Source organism: Mandrillus leucophaeus, unplaced genomic scaffold (genome assembly GCF_000951045.1).
Source record: "Mandrillus leucophaeus isolate KB7577 unplaced genomic scaffold, Mleu.le_1.0 Scaffold12, whole genome shotgun sequence".
Taxonomy (NCBI): Eukaryota; Metazoa; Chordata; class Mammalia; order Primates; family Cercopithecidae; genus Mandrillus; species Mandrillus leucophaeus.
In genome coordinates, this window is record NW_012100320.1 from 5,603,314 (window position 1) to 5,627,806 (window position 24,493).

Below are 24,493 nucleotides of genomic sequence, written 5' to 3' on the forward strand. Positions count from 1 at the left end.
CGGGGGCGCTCCTCGCCGCCCGCGCGCCCTCCCCAGCCATGTCGTCCATCCTGCCTTTCACTCCCCCGATCGTGAAGCGCCTGCTGGGCTGGAAGAAGGGTGAGCAGAACGGGCAGGAGGAGAAATGGTGCGAGAAGGCGGTCAAGAGCCTGGTCAAGAAACTCAAGAAGACGGGGCAGCTGGACGAGCTGGAGAAGGCCATCACCACGCAGAACGCCAACACCAAGTGCATCACCATCCCCAGGTGGGGGCCCGCCCGGGGGACCCGGGGACACGCCGACCCGGCCCCCTGGCACTGCGGGGCCGACCCATTGGGGTTGGAGATGGGAAGAGGGAGAGAGAGGGAGTGAGACTGTGTGGGTGCGTGTGTGTGAGAGTGGGAGCTAGAGCGCGGGCAGGAAGGGGGTGGGGGGACCCCAAACAAAACCATCTCTGCATTTGCAAAGATCAGAGCCCGAGGCTTCCACACGGCACTCTGGCTTCCAGACCTCACATTCCCTTTCCACCTCCGGGAGGGGAGAGCGGGTTGTTGCGGGACTCGGCCGCCCCCACCCTGGGGAGCTGGTGCTGGAAGTTGAGGCCCGCTTTGTTCAGCTCCGCGGGCCGGAGCCCCTCCTCCGCCGCCGCCTCCCGCCCCCGCGGCCCGCGCTCGTGGAGGTGGTGGTGTCTTTGCGTTTCTTTTCTTCAGTCCGGTCTCCCCACTTTCCTCTACAGGAATGCGGTCCGTACAGCTGGGACTGTGGGTGAGGAGCGGGAGCCTCGTGATTGACAGATTCCTTCTTCGTTCTTTCTTTGCCTTCGGGATTAGCATTTTTATCGAGTATTTTTAGACTCGGTTGTGCCAGTCTCCCGCCCCCTGAGCACGCACGCACTTTGGTTGCAGTGCAATGCTGTGACTTCCAAATGGGAGAGACAAGTGGCAGAAAATAGGGTCTTCTCCCCCACCTCCCACTCCTCATCCCGACTCTTTTGCCCTCCTTTTGGTCCAAGAGATTTTGAGTTCGTGCAGAATGAGGGAGAGGGGCGGGCTGGAACCGGGCAGATAACAAAACACACCCCAAAGTGGGCCTCGCATCGGCCCTCGCATTCCTGTAGAGCCCTCCTTCCCAAAGCGCGCTGCCATCTGTCTGCATCTCCTTTATCCTTCCCGTTGCGCGCTAGCTAGGTCGGGCGGGAGCCCACAGATGGCTGATAGAAAGGGTCAGTGACTTCTCTCCACTCCCCCAGGGCCTTCCTTAGCTTAGCTGTGCCTGGCTGGGAATTGGGGGTGGGGATACCTTGACTTCCTGTCTCTACCTCTCAGCCTCCTTTGATTCTGAACCAAGGGAGAGAGTGTGTGTGTTGGGGGCTGGCTGTTTTGGGGGTCCCAGGCTGCAGAGGAATGAGTAGAAAGCACCAGGGACTGTAAGCCAAAAAAGGGATTGTCATCCCTGCCCCTGGGCCAGGGTGGACTCCATCCTTGGCCACCTGCTTGGGGCAGTTGTACAAGGGCTGCCGGGCGAGTCAGGCAGGCACAAAGCAACATCTGTCCACGGGAACCCAGGGCAGGCCTCCCCTGGAAATAAATGCCACATATGGTGGGAGTGCAGACTTAAAATTTTTTTTTTTTTTTGACTGGGTGGATCCAGTCAATAAAGGGGGAGGGAAGGCGGTGTGCCGTCTGGGGAAGTCGCTGGCCGTGTGATCGGGAGCCAGAATTGACTTCAGAGGAGGTGGTGTGATGTGATGGTCAGAGAGACCTGGGATTTGGTTCCAGCTCTGGTTCTTAATTCTTCTGTATTCCTTCGGTGGGGGTGGAGAGGGTAGAGTGGGAGGGGTCTGCCAAACCTACCTTCCTCTTATCTGCCTGGGTGCATTGAAGACAAGTGCTTTATGCATTGAAACAGGGAAAAAAAAATGGTATCAATTATAAAACAGGCAGCTGTGAAAAGTGTTTCACAGTTTACAAAGCATTTTCACATGGTTTTCTGAGGTCCTCAAAACAAGATAGAAAGCAAGCAAGCAAGCAACCAGCCCTGGAAAGTAGATAAGGTTGTTAGGCTTAAGATTATCACATTTTTAAAGCAGAGGAAACTTGAAAAGAGAGGTGAAAAGGCTTGAGTTGTAGACGTGGGATTCTGACAGAATGTGCTCTTTCTGCGGACCCATGCTGCTTTATACTTTGAAGATCCTGAATACATTCTTTGCTGAATGCTAAAACTGTGTTAGCTTGGGGAGGGCCCTGTGGATCTTTGTATGTGCGGTTGCTTCTTTAATCTTTGGGCTGGTGATCGCTTGGCAGAGAGGCCTTGCTTTCCCTTGCCTTGGTAGGAGTTTGTCCTCTGTGGGGCCATACCTTTGGCCTGCCTTTTCCTCTTCCAAAGTCCTGCTGAGACTTTGGAAGCCTAAGACATGTGAACGCTTTGGATGATTCTGAGGGTTCAAGCCAACCTGCCCTGTGGCCTTCTCGTGACTTTGTTAGGACTGAGGCATCTTCTGCCTGCCTGGATAGGACTGAATGCAAAAGCAGATTTTTTTTTTTTTCATCTTTTTTTTCAGTTAGGGAAACCCAGTTGCTTGGGTGGATCCAGACAAAATGGATTTTCATCCTTGGATTTTGTGCCCACGCCTCTGGGTCACCTTGTGTCCCTTGGCAACAGCTGCTGCTGTTTTGGTCGTGGGCAGAAAACTAAAGGCCACGTCTTGGGGAGGTGGCTGGTTTGGCCTTATGCTGGTGATATCGATGTGTCTGCTAAGCCCCATAGATTGCAGTGTTGCTTGTCAAATTGTCTGCTTTCACCACAACTGCCTTTTAGTTTGGAAAGTAGAGAAAGGAAAGCGTTTAACTTAGTCATTCCCCCTGTGTGTGGGGGGTTGGTCACTGGATGCTTAAAAACACTCTGCAAGATCTGGACTCTGGGGTTTAAGGAGCCCTCAGTCTAAGGAGATTAAGCCAAGTGTGTTTTGGCTAATATATAATCACGAGCTGCAACAGCAATATTTGGCAATTAGAGCTGTATACTGGGGACTTCCAGACCACAGGCTTGCTTCTCTGTGACACCAGCTCTAATTTGTTTCAATTATCAGGGGAGCTGGAGTGATACACACTTACCGACATCAAGAAGGTAAAAGAGATTGGTGCCGAGGAAGTGGTAAGAGCTTCATTTAGATACACCAACAAAGGGGCTGTCAGGATACTCTGAGGTCTGGCAGGATTGACAGAATTTACACAAGTTTTGTAACAGCCTCTCATGCCTCACCTGCTTGAGTACCTGAGTAAAGCTGCAGGTATCTTCCTTGCCAGTGTATAAGAATGGAATCAAAGCATTTGCCACTGAATGAGAGTTGGTGTGTGAGCGTTATATGAGGAATAAGGAGCTCGGCACACTTAAAACTTAGTTTTCTGGTAGACACTGGTAGCTTGTGCTTCCACCAGGGAATCCATGCCTTGGCCTCATTGTTGGGAGCTAGACCAAGCTTAAAGCATTGCTTGTTCGGAAGGGAATTTGGGCTTTCATGTGTCAGAGCACCCAGTCCAGTGGAAAATTGGAGGATTGAAGCAAACGCTAGATCTGACACACAGCATCTACTCCCTCCCTGTGAATCTGATCTTTTTGTTTCGGAAGCAGATTCTTGCCCTGTTGCCCAGGCTGGAGTGCAGTGGCCTGATCTTAGCTTACTGCAACCTCTGCCTCCCGGTTCAAGCGATTCTCGTGCCTCAGCCTCCCGAGTAGCTGGGATTACAGGCGCCTGCCACCACGTCCAGCTAATTTTTGTATTTTTAGTAGAGATGGGGTTTCACCAGGTTGGTCAGCCTGGTCTTGAACTCCTGACCTTGTGATCTGCCCACCTTGGCCTCCCAAAGTGCTGGGATTACAGGTGTGAGCCACCACGCCCCACCGAATCTGATCTTTTACTGTTGCCTCCTCTTATTATCTCCTTGAATTTTGCCAGGGTACTCTCACTTTGAGAAAGGAAAAAGATCCTAATCTTTAACATTCTTTTTCCAGATTTCTGGGGATAGACCTATTACCAAGGCTGTAGAGGCCTCCCTCTTCTCGGCTGCAGCTCAGAGCACCATGTGGCCCATTGGAAGCAAGCCCCCTTCCAGCTGCTAGGGAGGTAGTCCCTTGTCTCTTTGCTCTTGTTAACTTTGATTAGGGGAGCTCCACGTAGGGCCTGAGAAGAGGAGGTGCCTGCAGGACGATAGGTAGCTGATGAGGGAACTGACTCAGCTACAGCTGAACCTAGGAGCCACTTGATGTTCCCTGGGAACATTTAGAACCTTGGAACATGCTGCTTGCACCTGGGAGTGGAATGTTTGCAGACAGCCCCTCTGTTGAGAATTGCCAGTCAAATGTTACAGGGCTGGATTGTGTTGATTTATTGATATTTATTGGACCCCTCCCATGTCTGAGTCAGTTTTTTAGGTACCAGAGGAGGATATAGAGACACATTTGAAAAGTTCCCTGCCTGTGAGGAGCTTACACATCAGTAAGGGAAACATTAATAGGGCATTATTTGAGTACCTAACTGCTATCTCTTTCTCATTCCCAGTTACCAGTAGAAATATGAGATCTAGTATGGATGATTTTTGATGGGGCCGGGCGTTGATGTGCCTTTTAAATATTGTAGAAGTCACTATGTTCGAAAATAAAATAATGACAGGCATCTGTTTTCTCTGGAAAAAAACACAAGATTCAGGTCCTGTACCTACCGTTCTACTACCTGCAAGGATTTGGGAATCCACTTAAGTTTCACAGCTTTTATGTCTGCACCTGTAAAGTCAGGATGAGATAAGTCCTGTGGAAGTGTTTTGTGAACCAGAGAACTTGACAGGTATGTTACGTTTAGCCTTCATTCTGCATCATTCATTCATTATTGAATTATTCAGTCCTTGATTGAGCATGTACTACAATGACCCCAGAAGGGTCCCTGTACTCCAAGAGCTCCCTGTTTAGAGCGGGAGACAGACTTGCTCAAAGGTGTAGCATGAGCTGCGGCTGAGGAATGTACTAAGTACCAGCAATATGGAAACACAGTGAATTCTGTGAGAGGAGGTGTAGACAGGAGGAGAACCCATGAGAGGTGGAAAACTAAGAAGGGGACAAGAGTTATCCAAGTGAAGGTTTTTGAACTGCAGTATGATGTTGGGAACTTTTTGGTACATGGGGATAGTTCCCTACAAGAATGAGGACATCTTTATCCTCTGTCTTTTACTAAACTGTGTGCTGCTATAAATATGTTACCTTGTAACTGGCACTGAATGGCCAGTGACTTGGGTGCGATATTTTACTCCACTGTAAACCATTTTCTCTTTGAAGTAAAAAGTAATTTGGTACTGCAGACCTGAAATTCAGGTTTCCTTGGTGGGAACAGGGACTTCAGATATATCAGCTCAGAATATGACAGGGAGTGTTAATAAAAAGTGGACAACTTGGCCGGGCACGGTGGCTCACGCCTGTAATCCCAGCACTTTAGGAGGCTGAGGCAGGCGGATCACAAGGTCAGGAGATCGCGACCATTCTGGCTAACATGGTGAAACCCCATCTCTACTAAAAATACAAAAAAATTAGCTGGGCATGGTGGCGGGTGCCTGTAAGTCCCAGCTACTCAGGAGGCTGAGGCAGGAGAATCACCTGAACCTGGGAGGTGGAGGTTGCACCATTGTACTCCAGCCTGGGTGACAGAGCGAGACTCCGTCTCAAAATAAACAAATAAATAAATAAATAAAAAGTGGACAACTTGCAGATGGTTGCTTTGAAATTCAGAGCTTCAGTGTGACCTAGCTTCTTGTTTCTCTGGTTAACAGTTGCTGAGAATAAATCCTAGGTACCCGAGTTTCTGAATGAACATAGGCGCTTTTAGTGGTATGTTTTTAAAAAAGTCTTTGCAAGGGCGAAGTTTTAAATTACAATTTTAATAACAGAAAAAGTCTATGAATACCGTCGCATTTAATTCTGATGAGAAATGCAAGAAGTTGATTAAATTGATAGAATTTGTTTCAGGCTTATCACATCAGGAATCCAGTTAAATGAGTTAAAAAATAAATATTGGTTTAATAATGTAGACATGTGATTGCTGTATTATTATAATGGAAATAAAATTAACACAATTTAATGAACTGAGCGACCATTAATTTTTACTTGTTAATTTATTAGGAGATTTTAATGCCATCTGATGCACAGTACAGCCATTATTCTGCGTGAGCTCCTTAATGAAATAAATAGGACCAAGCAGGGCTTGCTTTAAATTGAAATCGGCTTTCATTCCCGTTAACCTTGTTCTCCCACCTTCGTCCACCTCTTCAGCTTCCTGTAATTGCAATTAAGTTCTCTAAGGTTGGAATGCAGCTTTCTTAATCAGCAAGTCTCATCAATAGTCCTAATTGACTTTTGCCCTTTTCTCCTTTGCCATGTTGACTGATTAAAACAAAAGCAAGACTAAAGGAAGACTCCATTCCCTCCTCCAAATCCACATCTCATAGAGTTGGTTGGCTGGCAAGAGGACTGCCCAAGAAGGCTGCTCGTGATGGCAGCCTGCTGAATATACAGGGGATGGGAGATTCACCAGCCATGTGCACACGTGAATGGCTGGTGCAGTGTTGGATGGGACCAGCTCCTCCCTAAGGAGGGGTAGGACCTTCTGTTGGCCTCTGACAAGTCCCTGAGCTATGGAACCTTCAGTCTTCCCATCTTCAAGCACAATGGTTCCTGGAAACAGTGGGAAGTTGCCATCCTAAGTCCATGCTACAGAAGTTTGGTTTCTAATTTTACTATATTCTAAGTTTTAGAACAGAGGCTATTCCAAGAGAATGTGTCCAGTTCCTTTTTATGCCTTCCTTTAATGCTTCTACCAGGTGCTAATTTCTGTGCCAGGTAATGGGGACAAAATAGTGAATAAGGCAGATACTGTCCCTGGCGCCTTCTGTAGCTTCTAGTCCACTGGCTGTGAAACACAGGCTCTTTGGAGTTGTAAGAATGCTGTATGTGTTCACTCTTTAGCTAATTTGTAAATACTGTTTTTTGGTGCCAAACAAACCAAGTCCCCCAAGCTCTGCAGTTTATTGACTTGACAAGGATCTCTCTCTCTCTCTCTCTCTCTCTGTATAACATTATCCTTTGTTTCAACTTAATTAACAGTTGGAGAAATAAACAAATCTATAGCACGAGTCATACTATCCACTGTTGGTTATCTAAGGCCCTTCCTATAAACAGCAGCCTGCCACAGTGGCAACTGCTGTAGAATGTTTTGACAGAGACTCAGTTTAAAATGAAAACACAGTAGAAGCCTATTAATTAAGAAGTTTGGCTAATTCTGGACTAGGCGAAAGTTTGTTTAGCAGGCCTTTTTGCCCCATAAATGCTGTCAAAGAAAAATTACTAATAAACAAGGGTTTGGGGATTATTTTGGAGGTAGGAGTCAGCAGACCTGGGTAGGTTCTAGACATGGCTCTGTTTCTGATTAGCTGTGTGACCTGGGACAAGTTACCTTCTTTGGGCCTCAAATGTTCTCAACTGGAAAATAGGCTACATAAGCTCTATTGGAGGGCCTTTCTAACTTGGAATTGTATTCCTACAAGCATTTTATTTTATTTTATTTTATTTTTTGAGATGGAGTTTTGCTCTTGTTGCCCAGGCTGAAGTTCAATGGCGCGATCTTGCTTCACTGCAACCTCTGTCTCCCAGGTTCAAGTGATTCTCCTGCCTCAGCCTTCTGAGTAGCTGGGATTACAGGCATGCGCCACCATACCCGGCTAATTTTCTATTTTCATTAGAGACCAGTTTCGCCATGTTGGCCAGGCTGGTCTCCAACTCCTGGCCTCAAGTGATCTGCCTGCTTCGGCCTCCGAAAGTGCTGGGATTCCAGGCGTGAGCCACTGCGCCTGGCCACATACAAACATTTTAGAAGCTCCCATTTGCACGCATCTAGTTCATCAGTGAATGACAGATCTTTAATTATCAATGTTCCAAGACTCTGTCAGCCTGGTGTCAACTAATTTACATAAGTGGAATAATAAAATTGTAATTCAGCCTTTAATTTTAGTGATTTCCCTCCCTCTTCCTTTCCTCTTCCTTACTCTGTGAGTCTGAATCAGTGAAATTTAACTACAAAGGAATGTAAAAATAATGCTAGGATGAAGATGTGGAGGCTGTGCCTCTTGAAATGCAGTGAACAGTTTTTCTTCTTTTGTTGCTATTTTTGACTATTCTAAGAACAGGAAGTTTACTTAAACTAATGACCACAGATGCCTAAAAATGGTTAAATGTAAGAGGTAGGCATTATAGAGGATACCTGTGGAAAATGTTTGCTCATATGTCAAAGTTTACCCAGGAAGCTTCCTTTATTTATTTGCAAGCATCTATATAAAGAAAGGCTGCACTTGATTGCGTAAGCATGAGCCTTTTGTTAGGCAGCGTGGATGTTGCAAGTTTAAACCCCAACTAGGAAATGAAAAGTGAGTTTCCACCTAAATAGTTCTTTTTCAGTATCACATGGCTCTCCCAGCTTACATCTGGCAAGTTTTTCTCTTGAGTGCTTTGCGGGTATTTAGGACTCCAGTATTGTATTGTTTGTTTGTTTCTTGCTTGCTTGCTTGCTTTTTTTTTTTTTTTTTTTTTTTGACAGTCTCGCTCTGTCGCCCAGGCTTGAGTTCAGTGGCACGATCTCAGCTCACTGCAGTTCCAGGTTCAAGCATTTCTCCTGCCTCAGCCTCCTGAGTAGCTGGGACTACAGGCACCCGCCACCACGCCCGGCTAATTTTTGTATTTTCAGTAGAGCTGGGTTAAGACTCCAGTATTGTTTAAGAAACACGGTGTATGACTTTGCCTTTGAAACCTACAGATTATAAATCTGGTCCCTTTTGTGGCTAAGTGTTGCATCACAAACTGCCAAGCCAAGTTGTAGCTCTGAGATGTCACCAATTTTTTTTTTTTCTTTTCAACTGGACTTTTGAAAATAGTGATGCTTTTTGGGTGTGTGTTTTTTAAAGGTCTGTTTTTACGCTGTCACAGCTCAAAAATGCCAAAAGGCATTTTTTCCTTAAAAAATCACCTCTGGGCTAAGCCCAAATGTGGAGTAATGAATCCAGAAAGGACTTTTTGAGTAGTTACAAGTGGCTGAAAGCAGGCACTGGTGATGGAAATTGGATTTTTCCTTTTGCTTCAAATCTTCCTGGTTGTAAACTTTTTCTTACTCTTACTGAAGTCAGACTCAAGGTGGGTCTAATTTCTCCTAGTCCATGGGAGGGCAGAGTGAATTACTGTTTGGTGTGCCACCCCTTTACATTTTGTGTGTGGCTGTCTCTACCCAAACAGGTTCTTCACATATTACCTGGGGAGCAGGAGAGGGGGAGGACAGGAAGAGCACAGTTAGGCAGAAAGAGCAAAGCCTCTCAAGTCTGATGGATCTGGGTTTGAGTCTGACAGTTATCAGCTATGTGGTGACCTTGGGTACTTTGCTTCAACTTACTGAGCCCCAGTTTCTGCATCTGTAAAATGAGGATGAAACTACCTACTTCATAGAAATCAACCCAAGTGGCCGGGCACGGTGGCTCATGCCTATAATCCCAGCCCTTTGGGAAGCCAAGGTGGCTGGATCACCTGAGGTCAATAGTTTGAGACCAGCCTGACCAATATGGTGAAACCTTGTCTCTACTAAAACTACAAAAATTAGTTGGGCGTGGTAGCGGGTGACTGTAATTTCACTACTCAGGAGGCTAAGACAAGAGAATTGTTGGAATCTGGGAGCAGGAAGTTGCAGTGAGCCAAGATTGTACCACTCTACTCTAGCCAGGGCAACAGAGTGAGACTCCGTCTCAAAAAAAAAAAAAAGAAATCAACCCAAATGAGATAAGATGTATCAAGTACATTGCCAGTATCGATCATAGTACACAGTAGGTGCTCAGTAAACACTCATTTTCCCTTTCAGAGGGGAAATTTGGCAGATGGTGTCCATCGACTCCAATAGGTGATCCCCTTCCCACCCCGACACCCTTGCTCGCAGGGCATTCTCCTTTGGAGAGTCTCAGTTGGTATAGTAAAAGGATCTACTTCAATACACACGGAGAACATACAGACATGCCTCTTGTTGATGTAAGGCTTGGCAGGCTATTGAAAGAGAAACAATTCATATTCTTAGGTGGTTCTGCCCTCCCTCCTCACCTTCTCTATCATTATTTTTAAAAATTCGTTTGGTGGACCAAAAATAATAGTACTAAAAACAAACTGATGAATCAGGTCTCCTGGGGTGGGGGATGGGTAAGATCCTGAAGCAGAAACGCAGTGACTCACGCGCCTGTCACTGATAGTTGCCCGTAAGTGCATGGAAGTGCATGATGTTTATTGTTGCTGGTGTTTTTTTGAGGCCCAAGTTGGAAGGCACTTCCGGCTCTCCCTCAAGTACTAGCTTACTGGTTAGCTTGGCTGTTGAGTGAGAATGGTCAGGTCCAGAAACTCATGGCTCTGAAATGACCCAGACGTGGTGGCTGTACCCTTGACTGCCCTCAGATACGTGCAAGAGGGAGCTCACGCTTAAAGAGTCATGCTTTGGCGTTCCACCTGGCTGTGCTCCTCTTGTTGGGGCAAGGAGACTGTAGGACCAAGGGACAGGCCCATCTAGAGCCAGTACTTCCTTTTTCCAGATCCTGCTCAGAGGCCTGGCCCTGCAGTTCCCTGCCCCAGTGTCTTGAGCCTGTTTCCAAGTCCTGGGTGGGTCTCTTCCGCAGGTCTGTTACTTGAGGGCAGACTGTGTTGGCCATGGACAACACATGTACCCGCGGGCCCAGTGGCTGGGCAAGGGGTGCAGGGGTATGAAGGAATTGGCTAGAGCTTGGACTTGTGACCTGGGGACTCTGTGTGGGTTCCACAGGCCTCTCAAAGTTATGGGTGGTGCTAGGGGTGGGCTGAGATCTGGGGCTGGGTCTCTCTGAGCTTCCACATTCCATTGTGAAACCAAGGGGTCAGGGAATCCTAAACTCAAACCTGGACTTATTAAAGTATTGGTCAAGGTAGGATGATAGAAAGCGTGCTGTGTAATCGTTTGTTACCTTGATTTCTGTCTTTAAATACTACATATGGTGTGTAGGCCATCCTATGTATTCTTGCTTTGTAGGGACAGGCCTTTCTTTCTTTCTTTCTTTTCTCTCCTTTCTTTTCCTTTTCTTTTCTTTCTTTTATTTTTGCACCATCCGCTCAGTTGCGTGGCCACAACTGAATCCCAGCCCAGGTGGCACCATTATATTGGTAGGATTTTGGAGATGTTCGCAGGAATTGATTTCCCTCACCCTGAACCCAGGTCAGAATGAATTTAATGCAGATGAGGGAGAAGGTGCTACATATTGTAGCTGCTCATTCAAAAAGTGGAGCAGAGAAATGAACCACTGAATGTGCATTTGTTTGCTGGAAATCTTTATTAAGCACCAGAGATACAGAGATGAAATCGTGTCTCTGAACTGCTCAGAGGCAAAAAGGGACACCAGTAACCACAGTTATGATGGGTTCATGGAAGAGACACTAGAGTGAAGGTCAAACAAAATGTTTGGGAGCCCAGAGGAAGAGCAGATCTATTTCTGCAGGCTTCACAGAGGAGGCATGCTCAAATGGGGCCCTGAAGGATGGATAGGAGTATAGGAGTGGGGTGGGAGGCAGCACAGATCACAGACCAGAATGTGGAAGGGCCGGCTGTCTAGGGAAGGCAAGACAGTTTAGGGTGGCCAGAGTGTGGATGAGAGAGGGAGTGGCCAGAGAGGAGCTGGAGAAGGATGTTGTCAAGGGCTTTGGTTTGTCAAACTTGGTACTTTGTGTTTGGACCTTGCTCTGTAAGCGTCCAGGAGATTTTAAAGCAGGGAAGTGGCATGGTGAAAGCCACCATTCTATCGTTTCTTATTTCATTTCCTCCTCTTACCCAGTGGCTGTTAACAGCAGGTTTTCTGCCCGAGTTATCCAGGTCAGAGTCATAATCCTTTACAGTACCATGTGAACAGCTTTAGGCTATGTCTGGACCAGGTTGAAAACAGTGTTTTGTTCACTGTCAGGAGAGAAGACATGTTGTTCAGCCAGGAGGGCTCAGGGAGCCCAGGCGTTCAGGTAATTAGCCAGTGAGTCATGTCAGCCTTTTGATATGGATTCCTTGGGAAACTAAGTGGGGTGTTAGTGGGCTCCATGCAGATGCCTGGTCTACCCAAGCACAGGCCCCCCAGTGCGTCTGCTGGGTCTTCCCTGTGCCTGACACAGTGCCTTCATATGGACTGTCTCTGGTCAGTGTTTTTAATTTGTTGATGATCATCGAGGCTAGGCTTTCCAATTCCACACCACACTGCAATCAGTGAAACTACCTAAATTCTGTACTGCAGATCCATAGCATGATGTAAGTTTATTACAAACAGATTATATTCCTTAATAAGAGAGTAAAATAGCATCTTTAAATCAGTATTCTTCGTTCATTTTATCATTGAGAGATTGGGTATGATTTACCTCTCCTCTATAGGGTCAACTTGGTGGTGGTGGTGGTGGTGGTTTACGTTGCTGGGTTTTTAAAAGATTGAGTTTCATGTCCAAGGACTGATTCTGGTTCATGGGCTGTTTTTGAAAACACTGCTAGAAACCTGTCACTGAAGGCAAGACCAGGGGCCGCCTGTTGCTGCGGAGTGCCGTGGGTTCAAATCCCTGCTCCCCAGCTTACTGCAGTGGTGACTGTGGACATGTCGTTTAACTTCTTTGAGCCTCCTTTTTCTCATCAGTAAAATGGGAAAAACAATGACCTCCCTCAGGAGGGACGTTATTAAAGTTATGTATTTAGATCGGATTAGATTTATTTTAGATTAAAAGCTTCTTGCAAGCTGCGAATTGTTTTGCAATGTCTCATATTCTTTCTTTCTTTTCTTTTTTTTTTTTTTTTTGAGATGGAGTTTCGCTCTTGTTGCCCAGGCTAGAGTGCAAAGGCATGACTGTGGCTCACGGCAACCTCCGCTTCCCGGATTCAGGCGAGTCTCCTGTCTCAGCCTCCCGGGTAGCTGGGATTACAGGCATTCACCACCATGCCCGGCTAATTTTGTATTTTTAGTAAAGATGGGGTTTCTCCATGTTGGTCAGGCTGGTCTCGAACTCCCGACCTCAGGTGATCTGCCCGCGTCGGCCTCCCACAGTGCTGGGATTACAGGCATAAACCACCACGCCTGGCCCCCACATATTATTTCTTTATGGTGTAGAACTTACTAATACTGCTGAAAACCCTTTCTGACAGAGATGGGAGTTAAGGCTTCCAAGTTCACACCCAGATTTCCCACAGAGACTTTAGAGACAGTCATAAATATTGCACAAAATTATATTGGAATATGAGCTCGGGGCACACATGCTCTGGTGCCTTGTACTAGAAGCTTAGGTGAGCTGTTACTCTTGGCCTTGTCCAAGCATTTGACTCATTTGACGCAGTGTTGACTGTTAGCAAATCACCTAAGCCCACTCACGTGGGATGATCCTGGTACGTGCTGCATGGACTGAGTGTCAACTGCATGCTGAGTGTATGCCAGAGTGGGTGATCTCCTTGATCTTATTTACTTACCTACAGTACTCTGGGAAAGATGGATTATTTATGTTTACAGAGGAGGAGGCTGAAGCATTGAGGAGTCAGTGGCAGAACAGGAATCTCAACTCAGGTCTCTGGTTCCTAGTTATCTGCATTCTACCCCATAGGCCCTCAAGAAAGGGTGGCCGTTCTTGTCCTCATACAAAAAGCCGTGACTTTGCTATCATTATTCCCTTTTGGTAAATGACAGAAACAAGGTTCAGATTACTTAGGTAAGTTGCTTTAGGTCTCAGGCTAAGGGCTGGAGCTGGATTTGCTGCTGAAGCTCTACCCCTTTTAGAATCGAGGATGACTACATAATTTATCAAACCAAGACATTTCCAAAAGTGAAAAGGGGCAGCATTATTAATTATGGCCACTATTAATTACGGTCCTTGGCCACAAACCGGGACTGTCCAGGCAAACCTGGGTAATAGTCACCCTGCCTCTGGTCTTGATACCTGACCAAGGTGATGGAGAATTGGATCCGCCAGCTCCTGTGCCGTTGCTTAAGTGGAAGGGAATGTGCAAATTATGTCCTGCTATTCTAAGTGAAAGGACTTGCCCAAGGTCATGCAACAAGTTGGCAATATAATATTTTAAAACTGGATGAGATGTTAAAAACATGGTAAAGTGAGTACCAGAGCTTAATTAACTGGAGTAGGTGTTAGGGAACATTTGGCTATGCTGATGTCTACTACTGAAGGGAAAGGAGGTATAGAGGTCAAGGTCGGGTATGTATGGAGTAGGTGGGCATGGTGGTGGCAGGGCATTCGCGTGGCTCTGCTATGTCAGCACCATCATCAGGCCCTGTACCTTTGAAGCCCGGGAGATGCCAGTAGGCCCAGTGCAACTTGGATGTTATTTAATGGCCAAGAGCAGAGACTTCTGGGACTTGACTTTTCCTGCCCTGCGCTTCACTTTAGCTGAGGGCTTCAAAGGGACTATTGGCTGGGAGTGGTGAAAGTTTAGTGGATAATCCTGCTGAAGAATTTTGGAAGGCCTTGAGGAAGGAATTAAAAATAACAGTAAGCATGCCTTTTCTTTCTCTTTGATTGTGGTCAGTGCATGGAATGTGCCAGGGCCGCTGCGGAGCAAGCACGTGGCCCCGAATAACCCCTCCCCGCCAACGGAATTCTGCAGAGAACATGTAAGGGCTGTGCTGTTTCACTCCTGCTTCGGGCTCTCAGGGTTTGTTTCCGCGATCATCCAAAACTCATCTTCCTTCTCTTGCCCCAGATAATTTATTGGAAGTCTGGAGAGGGACTTGAGTTCTCTCAACTCTCCAACCAGACTATTGCTGTGGGTGAGGCCCTGTCGGGTGAGCTCCAAGGAGAGCAGTTGGAGTGACAAAGAGGAACGGTTACAGGCTGAGAAATGCGAAATATAAATTCAAACCAAACTTGGCACCTGTTTGGAGAACTTCAGCTGACACTACAGTGCCCCTGTCGTTAGCCTTTATGGCTCAGCTGGGTCTTATAAATAGAACAAGATGCATTTCCCCTTTTGCTACCCCACAGACACACGGAGGCATGTGTGGGGGTGGCATGGACAGAGAGTATTCATTACTTATGCTCCAGTGCATCAGATAGTCATCGTGGGAACTGAGCCCTGGTGACACGGGGATGACTAGGCCATCTTGTGGGTAAGCCTGGAAGCGGCTTTTGAGTCTCCTGAGTTGCAGCTCTCCTTACCTTTGCCAGCCTCCCTTCCCGAGCTGAGGCCCTCAGTCCTTCATGCCTTCGTGCTGCAGTAAGCCGGTTGGCCCCTTCCATCTCCAGTCCATCCCACATTCTGTATCGGGCCAGCATCGCTGTATCAGGATGCTTTTGGCCAAAAGCGACTTGAAATCCAACGAACAGCTTTAATCATAAGAGGGCTTATTATCTCCCCTAAGAAGGCTAGAGGCAGGAAAGTTTCAGACATCAGAAAGGACTCAGGAGCCTTACATCTTTCTTCCTGGCCATCTTCTCTTCAAGCTTGTCTCCTGTTGGTCCAAAGGTGGTCACAGCTGTTACAGATATGCCGTCTACGAACAGTTGCATCCAGGGTCAGAAAAGGGCTCCTATTCCTTGGGGGTCTCTCTTTAGGAAGAAAACCTTTCCCAGGAGCCTCCTGGTATCTTGTTGGTCATTATCGTATCACATGCAATCAATGACAGAAATAATGGACCCTCAGAAGCCTCTTGAGGTCAAGGGCCCAGGCTATTCCTACCCTGACTCATCAGGGTAATTAGTATGGAGGTAGGTGCTTAGTACATTTTATTTGGGTTGGTGCAAAAGTAATGGCAGTTTTTGCCATCGAAAATAATAGCAAAACTGCCATTACTTAGGCACCAACTTACTAATATTTGTTGGTTGCTGGTGTTCTTCACTAAGAGACTCCTAAACACTTATGTCTTGCTGACTTCTGAGGATGTGATGGTAAGTCTGCCCTCATGGAGCTTGTAGTCAAGGTGGAGAGAAGGTGCCTGTAACTGTGTTTGAAGCATCTCCCGAGTAGACTGTGGCAGTCTGGTAGCTTTGGAAGAGGTGTTAAATTGAGGCCCAAGGAGAGAAAAGGACCTGAGAAGCACAGAGGGGGGACTGTCTGGGCCTCTGAGTGCCATACCCAGGGCCACACATTTTGTGATGCAAGCCACGTTGTTTCAGGTTTCAAGCAGTTGCGATTTTTGTCTCCACCCCTCCACCAGTCTTATTTTCCTGTTGACAAATGATAACAACTTGCCCTAGGGTTTGGAGTGGGGGCAGGGCACAGCACTGAGGGGAATCTCCTCCCCCAGGGGAAATTTTCTAAAGGTTCTTGCGGTGTTCTAGCTTCAAAACCATATGCAGTTTAATTGCATGTTTAGTATCTTTGTGCATCTCTCTTGCTTTGAATCTGCTGGAAACTTTCTCTGAAAGCATGTATATGTGAAGACATAAAAATTCTATAAATGTTTAGTGGTTAAAAACAAAGTCCTGGCCAAATTATATAAAGTTTTGCCGTCTTCGGATGGAACTTTCTGCAGATAGGGAATACCCTTGAGTCTTCCTGTCGCAAAGAGCTAGTAACTAACTTCAAGTGTGTAAGTGCCCTTTCATTCCAATTCAGAGAAAACAGAGCCTGTCCCAAGGCCTCATGTTTTGTTTTCCTATTGATGTAGGAGCTGGGATAACTTGGAACCCCAGGGAACATCTCAGAGTTAATTAGTTTTTTGAGGTCTTTCTGTTTTTCTTGCTTGATTAAAAGAGTTGCAGTTTTTGCTTTGATTGTTTAAAAAAAGAATCTATCGCTACTGAACCAAGAGGTGAGAGTTGGCATGGGGTGGGCACTCCAGTAAATATGTAAGTTGTCTTCCTGCCCTCTTGTCCTGGTGGAGCACAGAGAGGCGCCTTTGAGCATGGGCCTGGAACCACCAGCTACTTTCCTGGAAAATTCTTTAGTTTCCAGAAGCAGTGGCCAGGTGAGCCTGGGCATGAAACCAGACGAAGTTGCCCCAGTGTGAGGCTGATTCTGTTTGCCTCAGTTCTGAAGTTAATGGTCCAAGTTCACTACTCAGAGAGAGAACGTCAGCATGTGGGGGAGACGGAGGCCCTGACGGCCGTGCCAGGGTGCCCCCAACCCTTTGTTTAACCACGGCTGTGGACCAGTGGTCTCAGATGTTTACCGTCGCCTGTTTATAAGAGGGAAGTGTGGTCATATTTCTATCTCTCTTGTGGGCTGCACGGTTGCCTTACTGGGGTTCATGTGGGAAGTGGTTACCGTTAGGAGGAGGATGAAATAACAGTACTCACAAAAAGGCTTTGATCCAGGGATCTTTTTAAATGTCATCTTTTGGCCACTATGTTTTTTTATTTTTATTTTTTGCTATCTGCTTTAACTTCAACGATGAGAAAATCAAACCATATACTGGACATCATTCTACCCAGCTGGGCTGAGTCAGAATTGCAGTTCAAACTACTTCTGCTCTCCCTGGGTTTCATGTGCTTTCATTGTGGGGTATCTTCCAGATCTGCAGTTCTCCGGAGCTAGGGACCCCTGAGCTCCAGCTGCTCTCTGGACAGTACCTCAACATCCCTACAGTATCTGAAATGGAATGTTTGCCATTTCTTCTTATTTCTCCTCCCACAGCCTACTCTGATGTTCACGATTGCTGGAGCCCCCAGGTTCTAAAAAGTGTTGAATCAGCAAGTGAACAAATAAAATGAGAGCCAAAGAAACTGTGATCTTAGCGTCTTGTATTCTGGGTGAGGTTGAGGCCTCTTGGCCACTCTTGCTGGTGGAGATAGGCTTTATGACTTTGGGGAAATCAGCTTGACTTCCTGGGTGTTGGCCTTCTCTTCTACAAAATGACAAGCTCAAAGGGGGAATCTGAAAGAATCTATGTATCCATTCTCAGTTTTTCTTTTCTTTTCTTTTTTTTTTTTGAGACAGAGTCTCGCCCTGTCCCCCAGGCTGGAGTGCAGTGGCGTGATCTCGGCTCACTGCAAGCTCTGCCTCCTGGGTTCATGCCGTTCTCCTGCTTCAACTTCCTGAGTAGCTGGGCCTACAGGCGTCCGCCACCATGCCCGGCTAATTTTTTATTTTTATTTTTAGTAGAGACAGGGTTTCACTGTGTTAGCCAGGATGGTCACGATCTCCTGACCTCGTGATCCGCCTGCCTCGGCCTCCCAAAGTACTGGGATTACAGGTGTGCGCCACCGTGCCTGGCCATTCTCAGATTTTCATGATAGACCTCTGAACTCTCCTTGGCTTCTTGTCTTTGGCTGTTTTCTCAATGCATATATTTTCCTGGGGGACAAATCTTAAGTTTTCATCTGATGGTGTGCCTTCAGAGGTGAACCATTCCTTAGTGACCTATTTAATTGCATTATCATTGTTGTTTAATTCATCACGTATTTACTGAGCTGCTTTTGTTGGTGGTGGTGCCATCAGACACGTGGTCCAGGAGCTGCAATGCGCTGCTGATGAGGATGGTCACACATAGCTCTGCCCTCATGGAGCATCCCAGGGTGAAATGAGACCTCACCTGAGATCCGATTCCCAGGCTAGGGGAAATCAGTCTCAGGCTAGGGGAAATCAGTCTACAGGCAAAGAGGAATTCAAATTTAGCCTGAAGCACAGGTTTTCTGTGCTTCTAGGCACCGACTGGGTTCCAACCATAGTGCCATAAAAATACAGGAAGGAAGGGAAACATGTTCACAGGTTGGTTAGAGATTTTGAAACCAACAATCAGCTCTCTCTTATCCATAAGAAACTGGAATCTACTGCTGGCTTCAGTCCCTCAGACCCGCTGCTCAACAAAGTGCCCTTTCAAAACTGGGTTAGACTCTGTGCTAATGGGTTTTTCCATGAACCTCGGACAGCCGACAAGTATATTTTTTGAGGATTATGATCGACTAGGATGCTCGGGAATCTTTAAAGAGAAGCACTCTCTTGGCTATCTTTGCCCTTAATTGTTTTAAGACCGGTGAGGAGACTGAGCCTTTCAGAGATGAAGCATTCAGAGAATGGCCTCTGAAAGCATATGGCTCAGTAAACAACTGACTGGTCCTTTGTCACTATTTTTGTCCAGCGGCTGTCACCGTAGGGGCTCCTCTGGTGTGGAGGAGAGAGAATTAGAGGCAGCAGGCCTGGGTTCTAGGTGTGCCTCATTGTGAACCAGCTTCAGGACCTTGGGTGAGTCACTTTTCTGCCCTGGCCCCTGGCTTCCTCTTCTATAAACTGAAGGTGTCGGCTTAGCAGGATTTTAAAGTTTCTTCTACCTTAAAAATTCTGATTCCTGCACTTGCATTCAAAGAAATGACTCGATTACTCATTTGAATAGTTTCAGAATCACTGTATAGTCAACTCTGGACTAGAAATGGGGGCCTACAGTTGAGGACAGGATGGAAAGAGGTTTAGGGTTCAGGGTGAGCTGTGGGGGCTAGGATTCTTGATTCCTCATGATTTGCAATTTGTTGTTGGTGTTACCATAGAAGATTCTCAACCATGGCTGCTTTTAAAACTTCTGATGCTCAGACCACCCCTGAGACCAGTGAATTGCGAATTTCTACAGGCCAGGCTGGGGAAATCCATATTTTTTAACTTTCCTAGGTGATTCTGGTACGTGGCCAAGATTGAGAATCCCAGCCATAGATGCTTATGTAAAGCTGTGGTTCAGTGTTACGGGCATCTGTTCTGGATGGAAAGCGATAGTGGTTGGTCAAAAAAATAAAAAACATGTGCACACACAGACAGACACACACACACACACACAGAGAGAAAGAGAACAGCTCTGGGTTCTGGAAGTGTGTTGATTTGGTCATCACGAGTGCTGGTGGTGAGTAGTTGCCCTGAGGTTTGGAGTCCCAGTTCCCTCCTATCTCTGGGTCAGTGGTTTCTCAACATCTTTGAAGTAGTGAAACCATCTGTAGTTGGTTATTTCTGCTCAGAAACTCACAGTACTAAGTGGGGGGTGGTGCAGGGGGGTGGAGCAGGAATGGATTAAACAGGCCCTTACACATGCCCACACTTTTTTCATGAAACTAAGTTAGAGGCCTTAGCCAACTGCAGCATACCTTAGTGTCAGATCCTTGGCATTGCTCTGGTGGATTCTAGGGGCTGTGGATTCTAGGGGTTGAGAAGGCTGTAGGGATGTGTGTTGCTCCCTGCTGCCTTGGTGAGAGAGTATCCCTGTCTTTGGCTGAGAGCCTCCTGTCCTGCTACTTCATCAGCAGTAGCATCTAAACAGCCCTTGAAGGGAATCAGTATCCACAGCCTAAGAAATCTGATGGGACACAGCGGTCTGCATTAAAATATTAACAGAAAAGGTCAAACTGGGAAGGGGCAGCTAGGTTGGAATATCTCATTCAGGTAAAGAGATGGGCTTGTGGATCCTTAATTGGTGTGAAATGAGCCCTAGGAGGGGAGACTATATCAGTGCTGATTAACCTCGAGGGCTTTCACAGATGAAGGGGGATGGTATGAGAAGCTTTACATATAACAAGGTTTGAGATGCAGTTGTAGACACATGCCAGATATAGATTGCTATTTTCTCAGATCAATGAGGAATCTGTCAAGGCACTCAGAGAAATGGAAAATATAGTTCCTGCCCTCAGGAACTATAGTGTCAAATGATAGCAGTGAAGACCTTCTGTGTCCTGGCCACACAGTGAGGATCAGAAGACAGAGCGTGGAGAGTGGAGTGGGACACGTGGATCAAGGAACGTGGACTTGAGCGAGCAAAAGCGAGTCACTCAGGTCCCACTATCACATTGCATATCTTTTTTTTTTTTTTTTCTGAGATGGAGTTTCGCTTTTGTTGCCCAGGCTGGAGTGCAGTGGCGCAATCTCGGCTCACTGCAACCTCCACCTCCCGAGTTCAAGCGATTCTCGTGGCTCAGACTCCCGAGTAGCTGGGATTACAGGCATGTGCCACCACACCTGGCTAATTTTTGTATTTTTAGTAGAGATGGGGTTTCACTCTGTTGGCCAGGTTGGTCTTGAACTCCTCACCTCAGGTGATCTGCCCGCCTTGGCCTCCCTAAGTGCTGGGGTTACAGGCATGAGCCACAGCGCCAGCCTCTTCTCCTTTCTAACATGATGTCAGTGTCTCTGGGAAGCGGCCCTGGGGGGCACCTCATTGGTAGCAAGAATGACTTCATGTTCTTGCTCGCATGCAAGTTCTCTACTTTCAGAAATAAATTTTCCTCTAGGATTTTTCTTTGTCTGCAAATGGGGAGGGGCAGTGTTCTTTGTCAGATCCCTGCTTTGATGATTACCGTCTGCCCACCTGAATTTCCTGCATAGTTTCAGTTGGAAAGTCTTTTCTTTTTGGACTCTAAGATACCGTGTAATAGGATTGTTTTTGATTTCAGTAGGCACCTGGCACCCTCTCAGCTGTGGCTGCATTTCGGGTATGTTGGGAGTGATTATCTGTGCATCAGAAAACTCAAGTTCGTCATGTGAGCGAGTTGTGTGAGCATCAGTGCAGGGCGGGCTTCGTTAGGCCCTGCCTGTGGCCATGGCTTTCCTTTCCCGGCGCGTGATGATTCCAGATTTCATGGTCACTAGCCGAGTGTAATCAGGAGCAGATAAGAAAGCCCTGTATAGAGCAAAGTATGAATTTCTTCAAGTGTTGAGGGAGGTGGCAGAGGCATTATATAGATGTGTGTGTGTGTGCATGTGTTTAAAAAAAGACTTATATTTTCTGGGCAGCAGAACTTAAGTTTCCAGTAAACATCTCCTCCCTTTTTACTTTACCTTTTAATTTTGTGTTTATGGTCTCTGTGCTTTGAAATTGTTTTTGCTGTGATGCCAGCCCTGCCTGAAGTGGGTGGAGAAAGCCAAGCCCTTTGGAATCCACGGTTTAGATCAGAGTTCTTGCACTGACATGGCCCAGCTGATTGACAGCTCAGACGTGATCACTCCATCTCAACTAGAAGAATAAAAATAAAAACCTTGAGCTGGAGCGCCGAGGGGCCCGCATTTGTTAGTTTATCCCCCAGTCTCACTTTTGTCACAGGAGGGGTAATAAAGTGCTGCTGTGTATAAGTCTGGTCTACGGTTGGTTTTCTGGAGCCCCAAACCTGGGACTAATTCTCCCTGGGGCCTGTGGCCCAGAAGATGGGTGCACAGTAGGGTTCCTTGATGCTAAATGGCTCTCCCGATTGACTTGAGATCTCACTGTTCTTGTCTTAGCTTTACTTGTTGGGTTGGAGGAGGTGAGGTGGGTGGGCAGTGGCCTAGGGAAGCCCACTATAGAAACACTGGGGCAGAGAATCCAGCCCAGGCCAGGTGGAGAGCATCAGCCAGTGTGAAAACATGTGGAAGGGAGGGAGGCAGGCAAGAAAAGCTGTGGGAGAGAAACCCACAAATGCAGCAAAACTGCGTAGGGCCCAAGCGGTGGGGCGGCAGCGAAGGAAACACAGTGGTGTTTGGCTGATGCTTCACGCCACTTTTAGTTCAGCGCTGCTAGGAAGGCTATTTCAGAATGCTCCCAAGTGGGAGGGGGCAGCTGCTCTGGGGTAAGAAGGGGATGCTAAGGCCGGGTGCGGTGGCTCATGCCTGTAATCACAGCACTTTGGGAGGTCGAGGTGGGCGAATCACGAGGTCAGGAGTTTGAGACCAGCCTGACCAATACGGTGAAACCCTGCCTCTACTAAAAATACAAAAATGAGCCAGGTGTGGTGGCGATCGCCTGTAGTCCCAGCTACTCGGGAGGCTGAGCCAGGAGAATCACTTGAACCCAGGAGGCAGAGGTTGCAGTGAGCTGAGATCACACCACTGCACTCCAGCCTGGGTGACAGAGCAAGACTCTGTCTAAAAAAAAAAGAAGGGGGTGCTGGGAGCATGTGGGTGGATAGGGCTGACTAGGGCTGACTAGGTCACCTTTGTCAGGGTGACCTTTCTCCAGAGAGCCCAGTAGGCTCAGAAGGAAGGACCCTCAGCACCCTGGCCCACACAGTTCCCCGGGAGACCCCAAATAAAGCATTTGCACAAACAGTCCTGAGTGGAGCACACCTAGCTACCTTCTCTTGCAAAGTGAGCCTTTTAAAAAGGGGTGTATGGCTGCTTACTTCTGAAGAGGCCAGGCTAGGAGACCCCAGAGGGACACCCAGAAAACCCAGATGAACCTCCTCCATCTGCTATCCCTGCCAGATGACCCTTGCTGCTTTACTGTTTTTTTTCTTTGAGCCGCTTGGTGATCTCGAATAGCAGAAAAATGAGCCAGATTTCCTTCAATCTATGCCAGTCTTCATCCCCAGCCTCCCGGTGGGGCGATGAGTCACACCAGTGGGAAAGTGCTCTGTATACTTGATCATGTGCAGAGCACTTTCCCATTGTTTTATCTTTACAACCGCCCTGGGTGGAGACACGGCAAAGTGGTCCTATCCCTATTTTGTAGGCGATCAGGCACAACTTACAGTTAGTGCAGGAGCAGGGACTGAGGCCAGCCCTCAGTTCTTCGACAGAGTTCTTTGTCTATGCTGTGTTGCCTCAGAAAGAAATGCCCATGGGGAGTGTGTGTGCGTGGGCATTGTGCTCTCCTCGTGTCCCTCAGACAAGAATGAATTCTTTTCCAACTGATGTCACTGGGAAAGGGGGACACCACTACTTTCCTGCATACTGCACTTTACAGTTTACAAAGCACTTACCCACACGTGATTCTGTTTCATCTCCCAGACAGTCCCTGGAAGTAGGTGCTCGTCTGGATGAGCAGGCGCAGACTTGGAGAGGCTGACTTGGCCCAGGGCATATAGCTAGAAAGCAGCCAGGCAGTAAGTGGGTGGCACCACTGGATGCTGGGGGTGGGGAGGCATGAGCTGGATGGAGCATTTGGTGGTCTAACCAGTAGCCAGCAGTGGTGTTGGGGTTTGCTGCCCTCACCTCTGAAGCCACACAGGCTCCTGCTTCCTGAGGGTCACCCTCTCCTGGAGGGCTGCCCCCGCGTGGGAGCGTGGACAAGTGTGCACAAGGGGGAGGCACACCAGGCACACCCACCCCTAAGGGGGTGGGACAGGTGGCACTGGGAATGGCTGGAGTCGGGGTTCACCTGCTCGGGGTCCGGCCTTCCCGTTTTGCAGGACTGAGAGGCGGGCTCTGAAGGAATGCAGTGCTTAGAATCTCGATGCCTGTCCTGGGGTAGCGGGAAGAGCAGGGAGTCTGGAGTCCGATTTTGCCGAAAATTCCAACTTTGCTGCTGAGTAGCTCATGAGACAAGCATTTTACCTGTTGGAGTTCACTCTGAACTTCAACTTGGGGGTACTCAGATTTCCTTCGGAAGCTGTGAAGGAGTCCCCTGCCACAAGTTACTCCCCTGTTCAGAAGTGACTTGACTGATCGTCTAGTCCAACCCCATGATTGACAGCTGGGGAAACTGAGTTTCCTGAGCAGGGCAGTGACTTGCCCAAGTCGCTTGTTGGGAAGAATGGGGCAGGATGATGATGATGATGTCCACTTCTTGGGGAGGATGGGGAAGGGTGGT

The 24,493-nt window shown here is 47.4% G+C and overlaps 1 protein-coding gene across 2 annotated transcripts in view; it reads left to right on the top strand.

The window, feature by feature from the left end:
* Positions 1-6: 6 nt before the first annotated feature.
* SMAD3 (SMAD family member 3) overlaps positions 7-24,493 on the top strand; it is a 140,229-nt gene continuing 115,742 nt past the window's right edge. Inside the window, exons 1-2 of one of the 2 annotated variants that reach the window (XM_011968537.1) lie at positions 39-244; positions 19,852-19,902. In XM_011968537.1, the coding sequence (XP_011823927.1) occupies positions 39-244; positions 19,852-19,902 (257 nt within the window). Of the gene's footprint in view, positions 245-19,851; positions 19,903-24,493 lie in introns of both variants that reach the window. The other variant, XM_011968546.1, reaches the window with a different exon arrangement.